This window comes from Urocampus carinirostris, chromosome 11, assembly GCF_059441175.1.
Source record: "Urocampus carinirostris isolate Australia breed hairy pipefish chromosome 11, RoL_Ucar_1.0, whole genome shotgun sequence".
In the NCBI taxonomy this organism is placed as follows: domain Eukaryota; kingdom Metazoa; phylum Chordata; class Actinopteri; order Syngnathiformes; family Syngnathidae; genus Urocampus; species Urocampus carinirostris.
The window spans coordinates 4,935,566-4,961,384 of record NC_142359.1 but is presented as its reverse complement, the minus strand read 5'-3'; the positions used below and the strand labels follow the sequence as shown (position 1 = coordinate 4,961,384).

The window sequence follows — 25,819 nt, the reverse complement described above, 5'->3', positions numbered from 1 at the left end:
CACTGATATTGTCAACATGAAATCTAGGTTATTCATATGCTATAGAATAGAAGTGTGTTTTAACCTTAGATTTAAACATTTCCCGAATAGCGAAGGCTCTCGAACCTGCGGATTTCTTCTTGGCTCTTGGGATCACTAGTCGACCAGAATTTTCAGAGCGAAGGCTCCTGACCGGAACATAGGGGGAAATTAAATCTGAAAATGTGAGGGAGCAAGTCCATGCATGATTTGGTATACTACCGACAGAATCTTAAAATAACATCTTAAGTGAACAGGGAGCCAATGCAGGTTAGCTAAAATCGGGGTCATGTGATCAAACTTTCTTGTCTCAGTTAAAAAAAGGATTTTGTACCAGCTCAAGGCTCTTGATTTTGGACTTTGGGAGACCGGAGAGTAGTGCGTTACAGTAATCGAGACGGGAGATAACAAACGCATGAATTATAATCCGACTGAGACAGCATAGGGCGAATTTAGGTCGGTGCTGCTGCCATGGGTGGTATTGGCTTGCCCGGGGCCTATCGGCTAAGGAAGTTGGTTGGGCAGGCTTTGTTGGACCCTACACCTTTTTTGAATATGATGAGGTTAAATTTTGTATGAACAGCTCTACCACCACACCAGCACCAATCATGATGCAGGAAAATGGTCCCTATTCAGTCTATTCAGATAGTGTCTGTGGCTTACAATCTACCTTTGCTAATTTCATTCTCAGTCCTCTTTGGTTTTCCTTGGAAACTACGCACTGGCCTCAGTGAAACTACATCCGGTGAAGGAAAATGAGGACCACATATTTATCAGTTTCTGATCAGGAGACATAACTTTGGCCTGTCCAGTCCTTTGAGACATTTTGTGATTAAGGGCTATACAAATAAATGTGACTTGACTTGACTTAACCCACCAACTCAGTAAAAACTGTCATGATTACTGATTCGGGGGGGCCAACAGCCACAGGACCTGATTGGCTGTTGGACTCTTATTAAACTCCCCCGTCTTCCGAAATGAACCAGTCAGACCGTCTGCGAACCTCTGCTCTCAGCTAGGCAAGCTTTTGTACTCTCCGACACTATCCTGCCCTGTTTCCTGCCTGATACCTGTTGCCGACCTTTTTCTGGACCCGATTCTGTTTTTGCTCCTCTGCCCCGGCCATCGACCTGTTTTTCTGGCTGCCAACGACTGCCCTCGCTCGACACGGAATACCATTTCCGCGTTCCTGCTATCTGCTCCCCCTCACCGACGATCACCGGATCATGGATGCAAGTACTGTTCCGGCTACTGACCCGTTTTTTCCATTCCCGACACGGCATCGCTCACGGGAGTCCCACTTCTGCCTTAAGAGCGACCTGCTTCCCGCAACCAGCGATCACCGGATGGTGGGTGCAATCCTTTCCTTTCTTCCCAATAAAACTGAGAGAAACGTAACATCTACTCACCTGTCCCGGTTTTCGACCGCTTTTTGTCCCCGACCACGTCTACTCTTTTCCTGGCTAACGACTCGCTTCCGACCCCGACCACGCCTTGCTCTCCCAGTCCCGGCTACTGACCCGCTTTTCCGTTCTCGACATCGTCATCGCTCGCCACGGAAGATCCACTTCCGTGTTCGGATCACAAACTGAGTACGACAGCGACTTGCTTCCCGCGACCAGCGATCACCGGATCGTGGATGCAAGTACTGTTCTCTTTCTCGATTGAAAACTGAGTAAAACGAAAGCTCTGGTTCCCGTCTCCGTTCCTGGTCCTTGACAAAACTAACATCCGCTCGTCGTCAGATTTCGTGAAAAAACTGCTTACCGTAGATAGTCTCTCCGGCAGAGGATGAGGTTGGCTTTGGTGTAGAGCGTGGAGCCCACCTCGCCCAGCCTGCAATCGCAGCATGCACACTTAAGGCAGTCTTCGTGCCAGTACTTGTCCAGGGCCTTCAGGAGGTATCGGTCCTTGATCTTCCGGTTGCAGCCGGCACAGCCTTTTGGCTTCGTGTCCGGCTGGACGGAAAGCATTTGTATACCTGGGGGAAGCAAGCAAATCGGGCAAGCCAAAATCACCGAATTGGTACAGGATTCACATTCTATCATCTCGCATTTCATTACATTTCATTCTGGAGTATAAGTCGCAGGTGGGCGGCACGGCAGAGCAGTGGTTAGCGCAGAAACTGTTCTGAGTTCATGGGTTAAAATTCAGCTACCAGCCCTCCTGTGCGAAGTTTGCATAGTCTCCCTGTGCTTGTGTAGGTTTACTCCGGGCACCCAGGTATTTGTCCCCAGGTTCGATTAAGTGAGTGAGTTGTTTATCCCTGTGTACCTCGCGACTGGCCGGCAACCAGTTCAGAGTGTCCCCTGCCCACTGGGATAGCTGGGATGGGCTCCAGCACCCCAGCGACCCTACTGAAGATAAGCGGTGCAGATAGAGGATGGATGGGAGTCGCATTTTTTTTCATGGCTCGGTCGGGGGTGAGACTTATACTCCGGTGAGACTTATATGAGAAATTAGTAAGAGCATTGCCTCAAGCAATCAGTGCAAATACCAGGTGTCAATACTACTCAATATAATACGATACAATATGATATGATATAATATAATAATTTTAAAAAAAATCAAGAAAAAAAATCATTTTTTTCTCAGGAGGATAAACAAAATGATTTTTTTCACCCAAAAGATCATTCTTGGCACTGTTTGACCCCGCCCGTGTGGCGCCAGCTGCGGCTCATTGACAGATAGACTTCCCTTCTATTTAAGCTCAGTGCTCTCAGATACCATTTGTCAGTCCGTCAACGAACCTCTGCGCCACTAAGAAGTGGGTTTTGACTCTGTCCGGTTTCCTGCTTGTATTTCCTGTCCGGTGTTGTTCCGGTCTATATTGTCCTGTTTAATGTGGATCTCCAGTTTCGTTCCCGTCTAGTTTGTCCTGTTTAATTTCGATATCCCGTTATGATATCAATCCTGTCTGTACCATCCTGGTATCGACCCCATCCGTCCGATATCTGCTCATGCAATTGGTATCGATCTCGTCGGCCTCTGGCTTCCTGTCATTCCACGCCAGACTGCCGCCTTACGTCTTCTGCCCAACAATTGCCGAATCACTGGCGTTTGGGCTAACGTGCATGACTGCCCCAGTTCCCGTAAAATAAAAGCTTGTGTGAGAAACGTCACGCATTTGGGTTCTCCTCCTGTTCCGGTTCATGACAATTCTGGAGATACAGTATTCATAGATTTAATATTGACATGTTTTAAAAAACGATCACCCTTTGGTTTGGATAATAAACAAACACATGTTGGGAAAATTTTATATAGTAATAGTCCAGACAGATGTAAAGTTTATGCACTCATTGGCATATTCTTCTCAATTCATTGTAATGTACTTTTGCAGTTTTCACCGTGCCATTTTGAGATCGGGGGAATGTGTAATTGTGGTTTTTGCAGTCTTTATGATTGAGGTAGTCAAAAATAAATGCTACTTGATGTCATGATTACCAATGTTAATCACTGGACTCTGATTGGCTCCCCGTCCCTATTTAAACCCACTCCTATCTGTCCCCTTGTGTCAGTCCGTCTGCGAACCTCAGTTAACACTAGGCAAGCCTTTTTCAACCCTGACTCCCACCTGTTTTTTGGCTCCCATCTGTCCCCCAGCTACGACCCGTTTTTGATCCTGACCAAGTCTACTCTCCTCTCCTGGCTTTCAACTTGTGGCTGATCCTGACCTCGTTTTTGCTCTCCCTTCCTGGCTACTGACTCGTTTTTTCCGTTCCCGAAACGCCATCGCTCGCCACGGGAGTCCCACTTCCGCGTTAAGAGCGACCTGCTTCCCGCGACCAGCGATCACCGGATCGTGGGTGCAATCCTTTCCTTTTCTTCCCAATAAAACTGAGAGAAACGTAACATCTACTCTCACGTCCCGGCTTTCGACCTGTTTTTGTCCCCGACCACGTCTACTGTCCTTTCCTGGCTTACGACTCTTTTCCGAACCTGACCACGCCTTGCTCTCCTGTCCTGGCTACTGACCCGTTTTTCTGTTCCCGACACTGCCATCGCTCGCCACGGAAGATCCACGATCCAAGAAAGAGATCCAAGATCGTGGGCGCAGCCTTTCCTTCTTCCTTTAATCAAACTTGTGAGAAACGTCACGCAATTGGGTCCTGTTTCCGTTCTGGTCCTGACACTTGACTTGAATTAACCATTCAATTACACGTCCCTTGTGGTCACGTTCCTTCTTTGGTGGTTTAGCTCGGTATCATATTAATAACAGTAGTAAACGTAACGTAATCGGGTCCTGTTTCTGTTCTTGTCCTGACACTTGACTTGAATTAACCATTCAATTACACGTCCCTTGTGGTCACGTTCTTTGGTGGTTTAGCTCGGTATCATATTGATAACAGTAGTAAACGTAACGTAATTGGGTCCTGTTTCCGTTCTGGTCCTGACACTTGACTCGAATTAACCATTCAATTACACGTCCCTTGTGGTCACGTTGCTTCTTTGGTGGTTTAGCTCGGCATCATATTAATAACAGTAGTAAACGTAACGTAATCGGGTCCTGTTTCCGTTCTGGTCCTGACACTTGACTCGAATTAACCATTCAATTACACGTCCCTTGTGGTCACGTTCCTTCTTTGGTGGTTTAGCTCGGTATCATATTATCAACAGTAGTAAACGTAACGTAATCGGGTCCTGTTTCCATTCTTGTCCTGACACTTGACTTGAATTAATCATTCAATTACACGTCCCTTGTGGTCACGTTCCTTCTTTGGTGGTTTAGCTCGGTATCATATTATTAACAGTAGTAAACGTAACGTAATTGGGTCCTGTTTCCGTTCTTGTCCTGACACTTGACTTGAATTAACCATTCAATTACACGTCCCTTGTGGTCACGTTCCTTCTTTGGTGGTTTAGCTCGGTATCATATTAATAACAGTAGTAAACGTAACGTAATCGGGTCCTGTTTCCGTTCTTGTCCTGACACTTGACTTGAATTAACCATTCAATTACACGTCCCTTGTAGTCACGTTCCTTCTTTGGTGGTTTAGCGCGGTATCATATTATTAACACTAGTAAACGTAACGTAATCGGGTCCTGTTTCCGTTCTTGTCCTGACACTTGACTTGAATTAATCATTCAATTACACGTCCCTTGTGGTCACGTTCCTTCTTTGGTGGTTTAGCTCGGTATCATATTATTAACAGTAGTAAACGTAACGTAATTGGGTCCTGTTTCCGTTCTTGTCCTGACACTTGACTTGAATTAACCATTCAATTACACGTTCCTTGTGGTCACGTTCCTTCTTTGGTGGTTTAGCTCGGTATCATATTAATAACAGTAGTAAACGTAACGTAATCGGGTCCTGTTTCCATTCTTGTCCTGACACTTGACTTGAATTAACCATTCAATTACACGTTCCTTGTGGTCACGTTCCTTCTTTGGTGGTTTAGCTCGGTATCATATTATTAACAGTAGTAAACGTAACGTAATTGGGTCCTGTTTCCGTTCTTGTCCTGACACTTGACGTGAATTCACCATTCAATTACACGTCCCTTATGGTCACGTTCTTTGGTGGTTTAGCTCGGTGTCATATTAATAACAGTAGTAAACGTAACGTAATCGGGTCCTGTTTCCGTTCTTGTCCTGACACTTGACTTGAATTAACCATTCAATTACACGTCCCTTGTGGTCACGTTCCTTCTTTGGTGGTTTAGCTCGGTATCATATTATTAACAGTAGTAAACGTAACGTAATCGGGTCCTGTTTCCGTTCTTGTCCTGACACTTGACTTGAATTAACCATTCAATTACACGTCCCTTGTAGTCACGTTCCTTCTTTGGTGGTTTAGCGCGGTATCATATTATTAACACTAGTAAACGTAACGTAATCGGGTCCTGTTTCCGTTCTTGTCCTGACACTTGACTTGAATTAACCATTCAATTACACGTTCCTTGTGGTCACGTTCCTTCTTTGGTGGTTTAGCTCGGTATCATATTAATAACAGTAGTAAACGTAACATAATCGGGTCCTGTTTCCATTCTTGTCCTGACACTTGACTTGAATTAACCATTCAATTACACGTCCCTTGTGGTCACGTTCCTTCTTTGGTGGTTTAGCTCGGTATCATATTAATAACTGTAGTAAACGTAACGTAATTGGGTCCTGTTTCCGTTCTTGTCCTGACACTTGACTTGAATTAACCATTCAATTACACGTCCCTTGTAGTCACGTTCCTTCTTTGGTGGTTTAGCTCGGTATCATATTAATAACAGGCGTAAACGTAACATAATTGGGTCCTGTTTCCGTTCTGGTCCTGACACTTGACTTGAATTAACCATTCAATTACACGTCCCTTGTAGTCACGTTCCTTCTTTGGTGGTTTAGCGCGGTATCATATTATTAACACTAGTAAACGTAACGTAATCGGGTCCTGTTTCCGTTCTGGTCCTGACACTTGACTTGAATTAACCATTCAATTACACGTCCCTTGTGGTCACGTTCTTTGGTGGTTTAGCTCGGTATCATATTAATAACAGTAGTAAACGTAACGTAATCGGGTCCTGTTTCCGTTGTTGTCCTGACACTTGACTTGAATTAACCATTCAATTACACGTCCCTTGTGGTCACGTTCCTTCTTTGGTGGTTTAGCTCGGTATCATATTAATAACAGTAGTAAACGTAACGTAATCGGGTTCTGTTTCCGTTCTTGTCCTGACACTTGACTTGAATTAACCATTCAATTACACGTCCCTTGTGGTCACGTTCCTTCTTTGGTGGTTTAGCTCGGTATCATATTAATAACAGTAGTAAACGTAACGTAATCGGGTTCTGTTTCCGTTCTTGTCCTGACACTTGACTTGAATTCACCATTGAATTACACCTCCCTTGTGGTCACGTTCCTTCTTTGGTGGTTTAGCTCGGTATCATATTAATAACAGGCGTAAACGTAACATAATTGGGTCCTGTTTCCGTTCTGGTCCTGACACTTGACTTGAATTAACCATTCAATTACACGTCCCTTGTGGTCACGTTCTTTGGTGGTTTAGCTCGGTATCATATTATTAACACTAGTAAACGTAACGTAATCGGGTCCTGTTTCCGTTCTGGTCCTGACACTTAACTTGAAATAACCATTCAATTACACGTCCCTTGTGGTCACGTTCCTTCTTTGGTGGTTTAGCTCGGTATCATATTAATAACAGTAGTAAACTTAACGTAATCGGGTCCTGTTTCCGTTCTTGTCCTGACACTTGACTTGAATTAACCATTCAATTACACGTCCCTTGTAGTCACGTTCCTTCTTTGGTGGTTTAGCTCGGTATCATATTAATAACAGATATTGTGTCCTGTAATTTCCTAACTAAACCCCTTGTTGTTTTTTCCCCTCTGCGCTGTTTTTGTTCATAAACAGATCACATTTATCAAGAGCCCGGTAGAGCTGTCATATTTCACCAAATGACAAAAAGTGTTTCTATTTTCTCCCTAACTGCATCTTGAAGTTTTTTTGCCGTCTGATCGAGGGCAAAGCAAAAAAAGAAGACAGACGGGGAAACATCAATACCACGCCGTTCCGATGCTATTTACGCACAACCCGTCGCCGCCGACGATAAACATACAAAGACAAATCGGAGCGAGTGTCGTCTTTCAAAAAATGTCAAAAAATAAAATCATTAAAAAAAAAAAGAACAGAAGCGGCATCCTGCTGACAGGAGAGCGAAGCGAGATTTCCTTCAGTTGCTGGAGAATGAGATTGAGAAATATTGCTGAGGCAGGCAAATAAGAAATATTAAAGCGATGTTTATCCGGGGCTCGTAAATCCTACTCCGTGTCATGGCGTAACCAAAGGAAAGCCGAATGGTTGATTGAGAATTTTGCAAGTTTTTAGCGCTTTTTTTGTGCATACCTGCTAATACTGCCGATTTACGCCATAGACGACTGCTGACATACTCTTGCGGCTTTTTTAAATTCAAACAACAACAAAATTCACTAAAGACCAAGGGTGATTTGAAGTTTAGAGCTTGAGCGTGCAAACTACAACTTCTACATGCAGTCCGACAAACGAATATGGTCAAAATTCAATGAATATCTATATATATAATTGTATATAGTTAACGTTGTTTTTGGATCCCATTTCATGTGTCTTGGGCAAGTACTGCTTCCACCCACTTTTTTTGGTGCCATTTTTATCCCCGTTGTCCGACAAGAATACTACAGAATGACTACAGTATTAATTTTTTTTAATATCAAATTTAAAGCTTAAAAACGGGAACCTAACGTATTTTTTTCGCCTTTATTCTGATAAGAATAAAAAAAAATACTACTACAATAAAACTAGGATACAAAGATAATATTACAGAGATATTACAATAAAATGCACATATATACAAAACTACTAAAGAAATACTACAAAGACATAAGTATGGAAATACTTCAAAGTACTTCCACAGAAATACTCCAAAAATACCACTGCAGTTACACTATAGTACAAAAAGACTGCTACATAAATATTACGACAGAAATAATACAAAAATACTTCTTCAGAAATATTACGATCAAAATACAAATACAGTGATACTACAAAAAAATACTACGACAATAAATGTACTGTAAAAATACTACAAAATACTTAAAAAAATAATATGAAGCAATATTATAAAAATAACAGAAATACTACAAACATCTGACTCTAGAAATACATACTACAGAAATAACACGAAAAAATGATAATACAGAAATACTACAGATATACTACAAATATTCTTTCTGGAAATACCACAATAATACAACTGTTAAAAGACTACAAAAAAACTACAGTAATACTACAAGATTAGAACTACAGAAATACTATGAAAATACTAAAATACTCCAGTACTACTCCAGATATTTTACAAAATTCTACTATATAAATACTACTGCAGAAATATTATTTGGGGGTGCGAGGAATCAAATGGACTGAACCATTTCAAGGCAGTGGAGTATTTCTATTCACAGTTTTGTTTTGTTGTACTTTTTTTTTATTATCTAGCGTTTTTCATCATATTTCAGCCTAACTTGTCCTTCATTAAGGTAAAGAGAGATTTAAATATGCTATAATTTTTAGGGAGTGTTTGAGCAACCTCAAAACTGGCCTGCTGGAGACTAATGTCAGTACCAGAATGGAAACAGGACCCAATCGCGTAACGTTTCTCACAAGTTTTTATTGGAAGAAAGAGAAAGGGCAACGCCCACGATCCGGTGCCCTCACAATCGGATTGTGATCAGAATACGGAAGTGGATCTTCCGTAGTAGGCGATGGTGGTGTCGGGAACGGAAAAACGGGCCAGTAGTCGGGACAGGAGAGCAAAAACGTGGTTCGGTTCAGAAACAAGTTGTAAGCCGGGATGGGGAGCAGACGTGGTTGAGATAAAAAACAAGTTGTAAGCTGGGACAGGAGAGCAAACGTGGTCGGGATCAAAGCAGGTCGTAGCGGGAGACAAACAGGAGCAAAAAACAGGACAGGCGTGAGTCAGGGTCAAATAAGGCTTGCCTAGTGTTAACTGAGGTTAGCAGGCGGACTGACAACAGGGGACAGACATGATTGCGTTCAAATAGTGACGGGGAGCCAATCAAATGAGCGGGCACAGGTGATTCCCATCGGTAATCATGACAACTAGTATCTTAGTCTAGTATCTTAGTCTGTACTACTTCATTGATCGGATTAGATTTACGTTTTTGGTAAAAATTTGCCACTTCGGGTATTAAACAAACACTCAAAAATATTTACTGCTTTTTCATGGCAAACATTCGGCCTTAATGCCGTACGTTCGATCGTTGGTTCTCAACGGGTCTGACTTGAGGACCCACTATTCCACCGTACTGACAAACTGTAATTTCGAACATTATAAAATAAAATAAAAACAGGACAAAAGCAATGACTCAATAACAAAATAATGTTGCATACGATGTTCGAAAAGGGGTAGTAAGAATCAGATGCTGATTTTCCCTACTCCTTCATCTTCCCTATTAAATAGACCAATGATAATAACAACAATAGTAATAATATTGATAATAACAGTTATGATATAACAATAGCAACAATAACAACAAAGATAACCATAGTTTTAAACGCACTATTTCCAATTTCTCGTATCACTCATACCCCATTTTCTTCATCTCTGTATTCCGCCAGTAATGTTTTTTTTGTATTTATATTTGAACAAATGAATAGTTGGACATTGTTTGATCTCGTCTTGTAAATTGACCCCGCACACAGACACACACATACTTTTCCTGGTGGTTCTCACCTTTGGTATTATGAATTTACTACAGCCCCTTAAGTTATAATTTCCCTCTTTCTGTGTAAATACATTTTGGACGTTTTCTGGCACTATGTTTTTGTTGACCTTAAATAGCATTTTTGCAGTAAAAAATTTTACTAAATCATCCAATTTTAAGAATTTGGACTGCAGGAATAAAATATGAGTATGATCCCGATATCCTACCCTTTGTATAGTTCTTATTTTTGGAGGATAAAAAGGGGCTGTGGTGAGCTTTTGTAATTATTGCCCCAGACTTCTGTCATGTCCAGCATGGTCGCCGTGGCGACCGGCTGGCCCCGCCCCCTCGGCACCGGCTGTAGCAGATTTTCTAATTTGCGTGTGTGCTTCTTAAGGGCGGGTTTTGGGGATCGCCGGTTGCGGGTTCATTGCATTACTTTGCGTTATTCTGTTCTGTTTGACTTGAGGAAACCTGTACTTGCCCGTTCTGAGTAAAAGCCTGTTTTGTGAGTATTCCTAGTCTGAGTTCCTGTTTGCCTGTAAGCCTGTTTTTGTTTTTGTCCCTGAGTGTTGGACGACTTTTATTTGCTTAATAAAAGTAACTGATCGTTAACGCAAATGAGTTCACCCTTCCTGCCTCCTGCCTCCGATCTGTTTCGGTCTCGTGACAACTTCTGCACAATATGTTAAGTATGGCAAGAGAACAATATAATAAATACAATTCATTATAGTTTAAAATGAAATTGGCTTTATTAATTATTTAAATGTTTTTAGATACCTTAGTTTGTATGTGTCTGGCAGAGATAGTAGAATATATATTACCTTTTTTTCCATCAAAGAACAAAATGACCAGCGTCACCAAAACAATCTCAAGAGCTGTTTAAAACCCAAAAGAGTCGGTCTCTGTTAGTGAGCCGAGCCAAAAGAGACGCTCCTCTAAAAAGAGCCCGAATTCCTCTCACTACTTTTTTGGATACTTTTTGAGGGGGGGTCCTGTTTTTAAATGCGCTGACCTCCTCTGTATTTAAAGGGGTGTGGCCACAGAAGAGAAGCTTTGCAGCCCGTCTGCATTGTTTGGCCTGAGCTGACTGGAAAGAGCTTTTGTTGGTCCACTGTGGGACTTAAAGAAGTGGGGGGGGGGGGGGGGGGGGGGGGCACTGTGTGGAATTAGTATTCTCTCACTATTCCCTGAGGAGTGGCGTACCCCCTCTCCCCTCCCCTGTTTGGTCTTTGTCCAAAAGCATGAACTAGTCCTGAGTTAAGTTACAAATCATATTTTGCTTTTTTTATACTCTAGTATTAAATTCCTTTGAGTCGATGTTTGTTTTTAAATTAGGGCTGCAACAACTAGTTGATGTTATAGACGAAAATCATTGATAGTATAAGTGGAGAATGGAGTTTGTTGTCGACTATTGTTTTTCCAACAGAGTGAGGCCTCTGTACACAATTATAATGTCAGGACCAGAACGGAGACAGGACCCACTTGCGTTACGTTTCTCTCAGTTTTATTGGAAGAAAGGAAAGGGTTGCACCCAAGACCCGGTGATCGCTGGGCACGGGAAGCTGGTCGCTCGGAAGTGGGACTTCCGTGGCGAGCGATGGCGGTGTCGGGAATGGAAAAAACGGGTCAGTAGCCGGGACAGGAGAGCAAAAAATGTGGTTGTGATCGGAAGCTAGTCGGAAGCCAGGAAAGGAGAAGACAAAAAAGAGGTCGAAAGCCGGGACGGGAGAATAGACGTGGTCAGGATCAAAAAACGGGTCCAAGCCGGGGGACAGAGGGGAGCAAAACAGGTGGGAGTCAGGGTAAAAAAAAAGCTTGCCTAGAGTACACTGAGGTTCGCAGACGGACTGACAACAGGTAACAGATAGACGTGGGTTTAAATAGTGACAGGGAGCCAATCGGAGTCCGAGGCAGTTGCCGCCAAAGGAACGGGCACAGGTGCATCACATCGGTAATCATGACATATAATCTCTGCTTACGCACAATACTGTCTCTGTCTCGAGCGGTAGCATACAGATTCAATGGTGGCGACAACAAGTACGCACACCAAAACTTCTCAAGTTGAGAGAGAAGGTTGTCATGGCGCCCAGCTGGCCCCGCCCCTTGACACCGGCTGAGACGCATTGGACTGATTGCTTTTGGAGTACTTAAACCCTCCTTTTGGGACTGCCCGTTGCCAGACCATTGCCTTACCTTGTTGAAGACCTGTTCATGCCTGTTTGATCTGAATATGCCTAGTTTGTAATTTGGATTGCCTTTAAACCTGTTTTGTTTTGTTTTTGGTCCGTTTGTGTGTTGGACAACTTTTATTTCCTAATTAAAGTGACAGATCGTCTACGCGTATGAATTCCGACTTCCTGCTTCCCGGCCCGTTTCATGACAGATACGGTCTATAAAAAAACTACTTGCGAAGTTTGCAAAGCAGACCTGTTGTGGAAAATAGACTTGCATTTGTAGAATAGAGTTGCATACATTTAGAAATGTAGAAAGACTTGCTTACAGTTGTGAGAGAATGTTGACATCATTTCGGGAAGGTCCTTGGCAGCCTTAAAAGGGCAAGATATTTTACCACTACCCTGTATTGATTTTTCAATTTTAATTTCCATTCAAAGTGGGAGTTATAAACTCCCAAAGGGGGGATATGTTGTGGAAAATAGACTTGCATTTGTAGAATAGAGTTGCATACATTTAGAAAGAAATGTAGAAAGACTTGCTTACAGTGTGACAGAATGTTGACATCATTTCGGGAAGGTCCTTGGGACCTTCGAGGACTCTCTGAGCAAACTGAGGCGAACAACATGTCCTAGTAAGGGTACGACAGCATCTTCCTTGTTGTTACTGAGGACTAGGGCCGCCTTTTGGGTTGTACTCAAACTGAAGCTATAAAAGCATTGTTATGTCTAAAAGTCTCTGAGTTCTTTGGGATGACGAAATAAAGAGCTCCCCCTCAAGGCAAGCCTCCGTGTACTTGATTAAATCACGTAAGAGAAGACTTAAAAGATTATCGAACCTGCATTTTCCCCTACAGACCTAGTACATCATGGCGGTAGATCGGTGTCGCACGAACATTTGAAGAGCATGTAGGAGACAAATGGAGTCTGACTCGCCTCGGTCAGATATGAGTAACATTTGAGCCCATACCGTTTTGACGACATTATTGTACATTTAATACGTTTTTATTTCGATTTGACTAAAGAGCTTGAGAGTTATTCCAGACTGTGCCTGACAGAAATATTGAAAATTGAATGCTAATGGATATTTGTTTATTTACTGTTCAACTGCTGCTAATGAGCCTGCTTTTGGTTTACAGGGATAATTTTTGTTCACTCAGCTGCCTGTCCATAAAAATGGACAGAGGTTTATTTATGGATTTATGTTTAGCACTGCGCCTAATTGATTTTAGATTCGTATTGAATTTTTTAATACAAATTTCCAGTATCTTGAATAAAATATGAATAATAAAATAATAAAATTATTCATTTATCTTGTGTTTATTCTTATTTTCCACATCATGAAATCAAAATATGCTTAATTTAATAAGAAATTAGTCATTATACAATTATTCGGCTAATTGTTTAAATAGTCTGTGAGTAATCGGCTATTAGAATAATAATGTTGTTGCTGAGTTATTACCATGTTAGTACCAAGGGCGTAGTCTTGGCATGAATGGAGGGGACGTGTCCCCACCAATGAGAAATCACTGTTTCTTCCCTACCAATTTATATCACTTAAAAAAGAAGCGCTATGTCCCTACCAAAAACCAAGATCATTCTAGACTCTCGGGAAGTTACTGAGCTTGTTCATGGTTTCCTTACAACAAAGAGGAAGTAGAAATATCCCACAATGCAACATTGGTTTTCATTTATGTTCCGCCTACTGTTTACATGTTCGAGTTTCCGAGAGTAGTGTTTCTCAACTGGTGGATCGCGGACTCATTTTCATGCTAAGAAGGAAAATTGATGGTTCATTTGCAGTTGGGTGTCTTACTTTCAGCGTTTTTTCACGGTTGCCATGGCGCCCAATTAGCAGCTTGTTGACAGATTGTCTTTCCTTCTGTTTAAGTTCAGCGTTCTCATTTTTCCTTTGTCAGTCCGTCAACAAACCTCTGCCCTGCAAGACCCCACGTCTTTCTGACTCTGTCCTGTTCCCTGTTGGTATTTCCTGTCCGGTATTGTTCCCATTTTTTTGTCCTGTTTGATTTCGATATCCTGTTTCAACATCAATCCTGTCTGTCCCGTCCTGTCCGGTGTCGACCCCATCTGTCCGATATCTGCTCGGGTAACTGGTATCAATCTCGTCGGTCTCTGGCTTCCTGTCTTTCCACGCCAGGCCGTTGCCTAACGTGCGTAACTCCCCATTTCCCGTAAAATAAAAGCCTTGTGTGAGAACGTCACGCATTTGGGTCCTGATCCTGTTCTGGTTCATGACACTTTTGATGTTAAAATGAGATAGATTTTATCAGGTACTGTATTGCTTGGGGGCAGCACAGCGGAGCAGTGGTTAGCGCTTGTGCGGCACAGTTCATGTCATGGGAACCTGTCGTGGGTTCAAATCCAGCTCCAAACTTTCTGTGCGGAGTTTGTATGTTCTCCCCGTGCTTACGTGGGTTTCCTCCGGGCACTCCGGTTTCCTCCCACATTCCAAAAACATGCATTTCAGGTGAATTGGCCGGTCCAAATTGTCCCTAGGGGTGAATGAGCGAACGAGTTGTCTGTCCCCGTGTGCCCTGCGATTGGCTGGCAACCAGTTCAGGGTGTCCCCTGCCCACTGCCCGAAGATGGCTGGGATGGGCTCCAGCCCCCCCGCGACCCTAATGAGGATAAGCGGTACGGCTAATGAGATGAGATGAGACATGTGCTTGGTTAAAACCCCAAGTGGCAAACTTTTACCAAAATGGATATTGGAGTGGTTTATTCTCCCACAAAGACTCTCGCTTTGAAATAAAGCAGCCAGTCTAATTTTCGTTGTTTTTGTTGCTTAAATTAAAAAAAAAACAGTGGATTATTTTCTTGAAACTGGCAGCCATTTTAAATTGGAGAAAAGCAATAGTCACACATGTAAAACGGTTGTATTGGTGAAGATAATATTGTTTATATTTTCGAGTTTCCTTGAGAATGTGAATAATCAAGCGATTTTTGGGGTCAGTGGTCCCTGAAATCAAGTACAGATTTTTGTCCCTGAGACTGTAGTTTTGCTGAGACGGAGGGGGATGCGTCCCCACTAATATTGAGTCCCCATCTCCAGCAATGCCGAAACATCTAAAACACCCGTTTACTTAAACCCTCAAAGACAATTCCCTTTTCTTCATCTTGTACAATTGTACATTTACAGTTAAATGTCTAACTTTCAGCCCAAAAAATGGTTGATTTTACTGTGTGAGACACAATTACTTTGCAGAATATTTAAAAAAACAATAACCTGTGCTTGTTTAAAACCCGAAGTGGCAAACTTTGACCAAAAATGCAATCGTTGGAGTGGTTTATTCACATTCAGGGACTCAGTCTCCTTCAAAATAAAAGACCCCTAGACTGAAATAATAGTCTTAAATCAAGATTAATTTATCAGGTGTTTTTAAGGGGAGACAAGCAAGGAAAATGAGCCAATGGTATCATAGATACCGACGTTTCGACATTAAAAAGCAGTTAATTATTGTATATACTCTATGAGAAACACAATTCGTCCCCACAATATTAAATCTAAAAATAAAACATGTACATGTTTAAAACCGGGAGGGGCAAACAATTGCTGGAATGGAAATCTGATGAGATCGTTGGAGTGGTTTACAAATATTTTCGTCTCACTTCATAATAATAAAGATTAATAATAAAGAGCAGTGGCTCAGGAGGTAGAGCGCTCGTCTTGGGATCAATAAATCGCAGTTCGAATCCCGGCTCCTCCGTGTTGCATGTCGAAGTGTCCTTGGGTAAGACACTGAACCCCTAATACCCCCAATAAGCAGGTTAGCGCCTTACATGGCTGCACGGCCGCTATTGGGAAATGTGAAGCACACTGTAAAGCGCTTTGGGAAGTCTTGCTATATAAATGCAGATCATTTTGCTACATTACTACGCTATTTTCTGCTGTCAAAATATAAAAAACTGGGTTTTTTTAGCGAAGAAACGCGGTCGTCTTACATGCAAAGCGGTTGATTTTCTGAGTATGCTATTGTCATATTTTATAGTTTCTTAGAGAATCTCAATGACCAAGCGGTTGTAAGCTATTTTAATTAAATGATGTCTCTGTGGTTTGTTTCCTCTGAAATAAACTGCTAATGCGGGCTTTTAACCGACTGACACCAGTTAAGTTAAGCTCTCAAAAACAATTCCAGTTTTTCCCCAACGTGTGCAATTCTGCATTTGTAGTTTAGCGTCCAACTTTCAGCATGCATGCCAATCTTTTCGAATTTATTGTATTTTATTTTTTATTTTTAAAGATATTATTATATATATATTATATTATTATATATTATATTATATTATATTTGTATTTTATTTTTCATCTCATCTCATCAGCCGTACCGCTTATCCTCATTAGGGTCGCAGGGGGGCTGGAGCCCATCCCAGCCATCTCCGGGCAGTGGGCAGGGGACACCCTGAACGGGTTGCCAGCCAATCGCAGGGCACACAGGGACAGACAACTCATTCGCTCATTCACACCTAGGGACAATTTGGACCGGCCAATTCACCTGAAATGCATGTTTTTGGAACGTGGGAGGAAACCCACGCAAGCACGGGGAGAACATACAAACTCCGCACAGGAAGTCTGGAGCTGGATTTGAACCCACGACAGGTTCCCATGACATGAACTGTGCCGCACAAGCGCTAACCACTGCGCCGCCGTGCTGCCTTATTTTATTGTTATTTTTATTTTATTTTATTATGTATTTATTTTTATTGTATATAGTACACTTAATTTGAAGTGTGAAACACAGTCCGACTCCGGAATATTAATTATTATTTTGAGAACGATGGTATATTATGTCTTTGGGGTTGGTGTACCTTGAAAATGGGTGCACATTTAGAGACTGACACCGGTTTAGGAGAACTAAGATTCGCAGTTTAGTGTCTTTTTTTTCAGCATATTTGCCAACCTTTTGAATGAATGAATGAAAACTTTATTTCGAACATTAAAATAAAAACAGAAGAAAAACAAGAACTCAACAACAAAATAATGTTACATAAGATGTTCGAAAAGGGGTTCTCTAAACCTTCATCTTCCCTATTAAATACACCAATGATAATAACAGCAATAGTAATAATATTAATAATAACAGTCATGATATGACTATAGCAACAATAACACAAAGTTAACCATAGTTCTAGACTCACTATTCCCAATCTCTCGTATCACCCATTTTCTTCATCTCTGTCTTCCGCCAGTAATGTTTTTTTGTATTTAAATTTGAACAAGTGAATAGTCTTGAAAATTGTTTCAAAGTTTGACTCCACACACAGACACACACATACTTTTCCTGGTGGTTCTCACCTTTGGGATTATGAATTTACTACAACCCCTGAAGTTATAATTTCCCTTTTCCGAATAAATAATTTTTGGATGTTTTCTGGCACTATGTTTTTGTTGACCCTAAATAGCAGTGGTTGAAGTGAAAATTTTAATAATTTGGACTGCAGGAATAAAATATGAGTGTGATCCCGATATCCTGCCCTGTGTATGGTTCTAATTGCACACTTTTTGGAGATGTTAAGTACGGCTGAACTAGAGAACAACATAATACATACAATGCATTATAGTTTAAAAGGAATTTTGGCTTTATTAATTATCGATATGCTTTTAGATACTTTTTAGATACTTTAGTTTGTATGTGTCTGATGTGTGACGTTTGAAAGCAGGACATTTTATGATGTACTCTATTTTTATGTATAAAACACAACCATTCTCCATGATATTAAATAAAAACAAATACTAGTGTAGCGACCCTCTTTCGTGCACGACACAAGGTTTCACAGTCTCTGGGTTTAGTAAACAAAACAATACAAAAGTCAGGGGCATCTGTTCACGACTGCAATTATCTTCAGCGCTTACAAATTCACTTAAACTACGGCAAGCCATGAAGCCCACAAAGTGCCAAACGGAAAAGACAGTCGCAGACGCCCATGACTTAACAACTGAATGAGGTACCGGAATATTAACGGTAATACAACGAAAACACAGATTTTGTGAGAATTCAAAAAAACATTCAAAACAATCAAATTTCAACTCTGTTACACCAGGGACAATAGTGATGTGAGCAAAGCTATTTTTTGGGGGGGACTACGGAAATAAATAAGCAATTTTGGCCTTTAGAGAGTAAAACCGTTCTCAAGGACGATTCCGGTTTTCTTTCAACGTGCACAATAGTGCATTTGCAGTTTATTGTCTAACTTTCGACCCCCGTTCGTCATCCCCCCCCCCGAGTTGTGCGTTGCGGGTGGGAAAAGCGTGTGCAGACTCGCATGGCACCGACCAGCTCATCTCATTTGTTCGCTCGAGTTGCGCCTGATGATTTGTTAATTGGCAGGATTTGGAATTTACGCGAGCGAGCCTATCCGCCCCCCCTGTTTTGGTTCCTCCCGGTCCTCACTGATCCGTCCTGCAGCCTCGTTAACACTACAAAGTCGGCGCTTCTCATTACCAAGAAAGAAACGAGGGGGTTGCAATCCCCCCGCTGCAATCAAGGAGAAAAAGAAGGGGAGACGCATGGCAGGAATTCGGCCACTTGGCTCTTCCGATTACCGGGAGAAGGAGGGTAGAGGGGCGCGTGAACAAAAGCGTCATTTCCCCCCATTAAGCGCGCATGTGTGGGGTGTTCTATGGCACAGCTGCCCTTCGCTTTAATATCTGTTTTATTTGCTTGCTGGCTCGTATCCTCCTTCTAGCGGGTTCTCCGCGCGTCCCCCCGCGGTCACATGCATCATCGCCGGATGGAGAAGACGAGTCAGCCCCTCTCCCACCCAAACCTCCCTCTATTTGCTGACATTTCACCCAATCACTTTAATTACTGTTGCCATAGCAGCGCGATGGTCACTGCTGATAGAGTGACGCTTTGCACGGAGAAAAACACAGAAAACAAGAGCTCCCTTACCGAAACTTTTCTCCCTTTTCTGCATTTGTTGAGCAGCTTCAGCAGCATGCAACCCGGTCCGATGGAGAAGCTCGCTTTGTTGTGTACGCGCACACAAACACGCACTCTCGGGTTTTACGCACACTCACGCAACGAGCGGAGGGAAATCCAGCCCGAAGAAATGAGGTTCCGATGGGTGAAACGCACCGAATGAAGGAAAATGTCGTCGAGCGTGGTGCTTGCGCGCGGGTGTGGAGCTGTGTGTGAGAGCATGTGTGTGTGTGAGAGGGAGAGAGAGAGGGAAGAGAGATAGAGAGCGAGAGAGGTGGTGAGAGAGAGCTGGTAAGGGGGAGTGACAGCGCGACTAAAGAGATGCTTCTCCGCGCGTCTCGCGTGGACAGCCTAAAACAGGGGTGTGCAAACTTTTGCTAATTGGTAAGCTAAATATGTGTGAGAGCAGACTAATCAGCCAGGCAATATTTCACCCTCCCTAAAAGGTTTGCAGTGATTGCGACCTCGTCGCTCGCCTTTGTAGAATTTTCATTTGCAACGGTGTCGTGAAACAGCTTCGAGTTGCTTCACCTTTTCACAGCGTTCTTTTCCAGTTAGATTTTTGTCGTCAGCATGTTTCGTCCGGCAGTGTCTCTTGATATATTATTTGAAAATAGCTAGTCGCCATGTCAGAAGTTAAAAGAGCAAGGTGGCCAAAGGAGCTACGGCCATCATCTGGTAAAATGGTGTGCTTTTTTGGGGGTAGACATTTATTTTACATGGGCAGCACAGCGACGCAGTGGTTAGCGCGTGTGCGGCACAATTCTGAGGTGATGAGATTGAGCCTTCCTGTGTGGAGTTTGCATGTTCTCCCCGTGCTTGGGTGGGTTTCCTCCGGGCACTCCAGTTTCCTCCCACATTCCAAAAACATGCGTTTCAGGTTAATTGACGGGTCGAAATTGTCGCTAGGTGTGAATGTGTGCCCTGCGACTGGCTGGGATGGGCTCCAGCACCCCCGCGACCCTACTGAGGATAAGCGATGCAGATAATTGATGGATGGATGGATTTATTTTACATTACGGTCATCATTACTGTCGGGCAACGTATTTTCAATTTTTAAACAGAGACCATCGGCCAATAAAAATTGGATCACGGGGCATAACTGCCTCCAGGCGTGACTTTAGCTAGCCTGGCTTAAATAGTCACTCATCATTGCAACCCCCAACCCTTAATTTACTTTTTGTCTACTAGTGATCGCTCCTGATAAGTCATTCAGCAAAATTTTTCCTCGCAAATTAATTGTGAGCAAAAACAACGCCCCTATGCATGCATATAATGGATCACAACCGACAAGAATTTCCATCCATTCTGCTCATTTTTTAGGGTGCCTGCCTATTCAGCAAAGTGATACAATATATTTAATATCATTGTGAACAAATGATACATGTGTAAGATCTTAACAATATCAGTTCAAGTGCATATTAATTTTTTAATGGGCTAGCATCAAAAGTTTGGAGCGTATGCGAAATTCTATGGCGTAAAGAGCCGTACAAAAAAATGTGACTTGACAAAGATGAGCAAAAGATGCTACCTTGAGATATCCCCTTGTTCCATTTAGCGCCCTGCCACTTTTTCATTCCTCCCCTTATTTTCCCTCGATGTTTCCACGCTCTATTAAACGTCCTGGCAACTTCCCCGGGAGCGTCGATAAATGTGCCGCGCTTGTAAAGAACGGGGTGAGATTGACGTCTTGTCGACTTTCGATTGGGAATCCTGGCCATTTGACGCCAATTTCATCCGGTTTTAATGAAAACCTCGTTTAAAAATAACTTCACACGTCAAAGTTATAGTGTCTTGGAAATCGGCGCTCAGATTGGAGCTTGGGAACGTAATGAGATGGGTCATAAAACGCTCTCCGCGCGCGCCATTATGAGTGATGAGATGCATTAAAGCTGACAGGGGTATTACCTGGCCGTAATTAGGTTTTGTCATGGATTGAATTATTTCAAGGCGGCTCTATCTTGGTAATCATGCAATTTGCCGTGCGCCACCGCCAACCGGTGCCCTCCCACCCCCCGCAAATTATTCAGCCACTGCAGAATGGATGGGGGGGAAATGATAGTATTTTTCAGTTTGGGTAGAATTTATAGTATGATCGGGTTGTCTTTTACGCGCATCCCGTTCTAGAGGATTTAGAAGATGATCCAAGCGCATTTTACGCGCATCACTTTCTGGAGAATCCCGACTCTGACATTTGCGCATTTTACGCGCATCACTTTCTGGAGAATCCCGACTCTGATATTTGCGCATTTTACGCGCAATACTTATCCCTACAAATTAGACTACGTTCCTTACCTTGATGTGAAGACGTCGACGCGCAAAATGCAAAGAATTTCGTGAGCGTCGTCCCAACTTTTTCTCACTTTCCAACGCGCGCTCTTCCCGGACTTCTGCGTAAAAAAAAAAGTCCCTCCCGTCTCCCCCGCTGACTTCTCCGGTTCTCTCCGGTCTGGCGCTCTCCCGCGTGCGTCTGCGGCTTTGCTTGGGAGTAGAGTCGGCGCTCTCCTATTTAAGCCCCTCCACCAGGTCCCCAGTCAGCAGCCTGCATGTGCGCACTCCAGCTCATCCAAGAAGCTGACAAGCACCGTTAGGGAAGGCAGCGCATGTTGCTCTAATGGACCTCATTAAGCTCTACTTACAGATGTTCTCTTAACATAATTGATCTGCAGCGAGTTGAGAGGACGGCAACCCAATTCCCCAGCCCCCAATTATGGCCCGGTAATTAGATCCCCAACCTCCAGTTCTCCACGTTCACCCTCCTTACATTCCGAAATATCAAAGTATCTCTTTCTCTCCAAGCGAGCTGCACACCCCTATCCTCCTTCTCCTCCTTCTCCTCCTACCCCTTCCTCACCTCCGGTTTCTCCTCCCGCCCACCCCCAAGACTTGACTATTGACAGTCAGATGTGCTAACCTTTTGTAGACCAACTCCGACTGACAGTGCTCACTCACTCAGCACCCCCCCCCCCCCCCAAAAAGTCCAGTGGGAGTCAGTTTGAGTGACACAAGTTAAAAAAAAAGAATCTTCCCATAAAGGGTTGTAACGATAATATCTGTCAAGGGAGACTTCCATAATGTCTTTTATCTTAAATAATTCCTCTGATGGTAACTTTTGAGAGGGAGGATTTTTTTTTCCTTCCCTTTTTGTAATGCCAATCAGTGCCACTCCTACCGCCCGTCTAATTAGCCGCCATGCTTAAAGAAGAAATCACCAGGGAGAAGCTGGTGTCAGACACTTTCCGTGTGATGAAGATTTTCAGGGAGACTGATGCTCCAGTCTACCCAAAAAAGGTAGAAAATGGTTTAATGTAGGAGAAAATGTAGGTTCGATAATCTTTTAAGTCTACTTACGTGATTTAATAAAGTACACCGGGGCTTGCCATGAGGGGGAGCTCTTTATTTCGTCATCCCAAAGAAACTCGGAGAACTCCAGACATAACAACGCTTTTATAGCTTCAGTTTGAGTACAACCCAAAAGGTGACCCTAGTCCTCAGTAACAACAAGGAAGATGCTGTCGTACCCTTATTAGGACATGTTGTTCGCCTCAGTTTGCTCAGAGAGTCCTTGAAGGTCCCAAGGACCTTCCCGAAATGATGTCAACATTCTGTCACACTGTAAGCAAGTCTTTCTACATTTCTTTCTAAATGTACCTAACTCTATTCTACAAATGCAAGTCTATTTTCCACAACATATCCCCCCTTTGGGAGTTTATAACTCCCACTTTGAATGGAAATTAAAATTGAAAAATCAATACAGGTTAGTGGTAAAATATCTTAAATGGCCGAACAGTCAAGTCAAGTCAAGTCATTTTTATTTGTATAGCCCTAAATCACGAACATAGGTGGAAATCAGATCCAAAAGATAAGAGGGAGCAAGTCCATGTATGATTTTGTATAATACTAAGAGAACCTTGAAATCACATCTAAGGCTAACTGGGAGCCAATGCATGTTAGCCAAAATCGGTGTGATGTGATCGTACTTTTTTGTCCTGGTTAAAAGCCTCGCTGTGGCATTTTGTACCAGCTGAAGAGACTTAATTCTAGACTTCGGGAGACCAGAGAGTAGTGCATTACAGTCATCGAGACGGGAGGTAACAAACGCGTGAATTATCATTTCCGCATCCGACTGCGACGGTATCGTAGGATTTTAGCAATGTTACGAAGATGGAAGAAAGCGGTTCTTGTCATTTTCTTTTCATGCGTTTCAAAGGATAGATCGGGGTCAAATATGACACCTAAATTTTTAACTGAGTCACTCTGTGTGATGTGACATTTGACAGAATAAGTCACGGCATTTAGATGGACCAATGACTAACATTTCGCCAATTGACTAACAGGCTTGCAATTGTAAAAATGTGAAGTCTGCTTTGACCTTTCCGAGGTTGTCGGTTCCGTACCCAGTCAAACCAGGTCAAATACTAGGGTATAGGGGGTTGGTTTTTGGGTTAGGGTTGGAATGAGGGTTGGGGTTGATGTTAAAGCTAGGGATAGGGTTTTTGTTGGTGCTAGTGTTAGGGTGTTGGTTGGAGCTAGGATTAAAGTTTTGGTTGGAGCTAGGGTTAAGGTTTTGATTGGAGCTAAGGTTGATGTTTTGGTTGGAACAAGTGTTAGAGTTTTGGTTAGAACTTGGGTTAAAGTTTTAATTGACGCTTGGGCTAAGGTTTTGATTGGAGCTGTGGTCAATGGTTTGTTTGGTGGTAGGGTTAGGGTTTGAGCTAATGTTATGGTTTTGGTTGGAGCTAGGGTTAGGATTTTGGTTGGAACAAGCGTTAGGGTTTTGGTTAGAGCTTGTTTTAATTAACGCTAAGGTTTAGGCTTTGATTGGGGCTACGGTTCTTGGTTTTGTTGCTGTTAGGGTTTTGGTTGGAGCTAATATTTCGGTTTGGTAAGAGCTAGGGTTTTAGGTTTGGTTGGAGCTAATGTTAAGGTTTTGATGGAGCTAAGGTTCATGTTTTGGTTGATGCTAAGATTAGGGTTTTGGTTGGAGGTAATGTTTCGGTTTGGTAAGAGCTAGGGTTTAAGTTTTGGTTGGAGCAAGTGTTAAGGTTTTGATAGAGCTAAGGTTAATGTTTTGGTTGGCGCTAAGGTTAGGGTTTTGGTTGGAAGTAATGTTAGGTTTTTGGTTGGAGGTAATGTTAAGGTTTGGTAAGAGCTAGAGTTTAAGTTTTGGTTGGAGCTAGGGTTAAGGTTTTGGTTGGAGCTGCGGTTAATGGTTTGGTTGGTGTTAGGGTTTTAGTTGGAGCAAATGTTTCTGTTTGGTAAGAGTTAGGGTTTAAGTTTTAGTTGGAGCTAGTGTGAAGGTTTTGATGGAGCTAAGGTTAATGTTTTGGTTAGTGCTAAGGTCAGAGTTTTGGTTGGAACAAACGCTAGGGTATTGTTTAGAGCTAAGGTTAAAGTTTTCATTGCAGTTAGGGTTAAGGTTTTGATTGGAGATACAGTTCAGGTTTGGTTGCTGCTAAGGTTACGGTTTTGATTGGAGATACAGTTCAGGTTTGGTTGCTGCTAGGGTTACGGTTTTGGTTGGAGCTAATGTTTCAGTTTGGTAAGAGCTAGGGTTTCCGTTTTGGTTGGAGCTAGTGTTAAGGTTTTGATGGAGTTAAGGTTAATGTTTTGGTTGGTGCTAAGGTTAGGGTTTTGGTTGGATGCAATGTTAGGGTTTGGTAAGTGCTAGGGTTAAAGTTTTGGTAGAGCTAGGGTTAAGGTTTTGGTTGGAGCTAATGTTATGGTTTTGGTTGGAGCTAGGGTTAGGATTTTGGTTGGAACAAGTGTTAGGGTTTTGGTTAGGGCTAGGGATAAAGTTTTAATTGCAGTTAAAGTTAAGGTTTTAATGTAGCTATGGTTCATGGTTTGGTTGCTGCTAGGGTTAGTGTTTTGGTAGGAGCTAATGTTATGGTTTGGTAAGAGCTAGGGTTAAGGTTTTGGTTGTAGTTAATGTTCTGGTTTTGGTTGGAGCTAGGGTAAGGGGTTTGGTTGGAGCCAGTGTTAAGGTTTTGGTTGGAGCTAATGTCATGGTTTTGGTTGGAGCTAGGGTTAGGATTTTGGTTGGAACAAGTGTTAATGTTTTGGTTAGAGCTAGGGTTAAAGTTTTTATTGGAGCTACGGTTAAATGATTGGTTGGTGCTAGGGTTAGGGTTTGGGTTGGAACTAAGGTTATGGTTAGGTAAGAGCGAGGGTTAACATTTTGGTTGAAGTAAATGTTATGGATTTGGTTGAAGCTAGGGTTAGGATTTTGGTTGGAGCTTGGGTTAAAATTTGGATTTGAGCTATAGAGTTAATGTTTTGGTTGGTGCTAAGGTTAGAGTTTGGTCTTAGGCTAGGCTTATGGTTTTGGGTGGGGCTAAGTTTAGTGTTAGTGTCAGCAACAAGCGGCTTTGTAGCTGGATGCAACTCTTTGGCACTCTCTAGTGGCTCCCTTGCGCTTTCTCAAAAAACGTTTGATAATGGAAAAATATATGCTTTCTGTCAGAGGACAAACATGACACA

At 42.6% G+C, this 25,819-nt stretch overlaps 1 protein-coding gene across 3 annotated transcripts in view; it reads right to left on the bottom strand.

Moving 5' to 3' along the window:
* Positions 1 to 22,085, bottom strand: part of lmo3 (LIM domain only 3) — a 101,467-nt gene extending 79,382 nt beyond the window's left edge. For 2 of the 3 annotated variants that reach the window (XM_088347344.1, XM_088347345.1), the window contains exons 1-2: positions 19,307 to 19,532; positions 1,786 to 1,999 (exon numbers count right to left, since the gene is read on the bottom strand). In XM_088347344.1, the coding sequence (XP_088203470.1) occupies positions 1,786 to 1,999; positions 19,307 to 19,331 (239 nt within the window). In that variant the 5' untranslated portion in view covers positions 19,332 to 19,532. Of the gene's footprint in view, positions 1 to 1,785; positions 2,000 to 19,306; positions 19,533 to 21,631 lie in introns of those variants that run through there. The other variant, XM_088347346.1, reaches the window with a different exon arrangement.
* Positions 22,086 to 25,819: the final 3,734 nt, after the last annotated feature.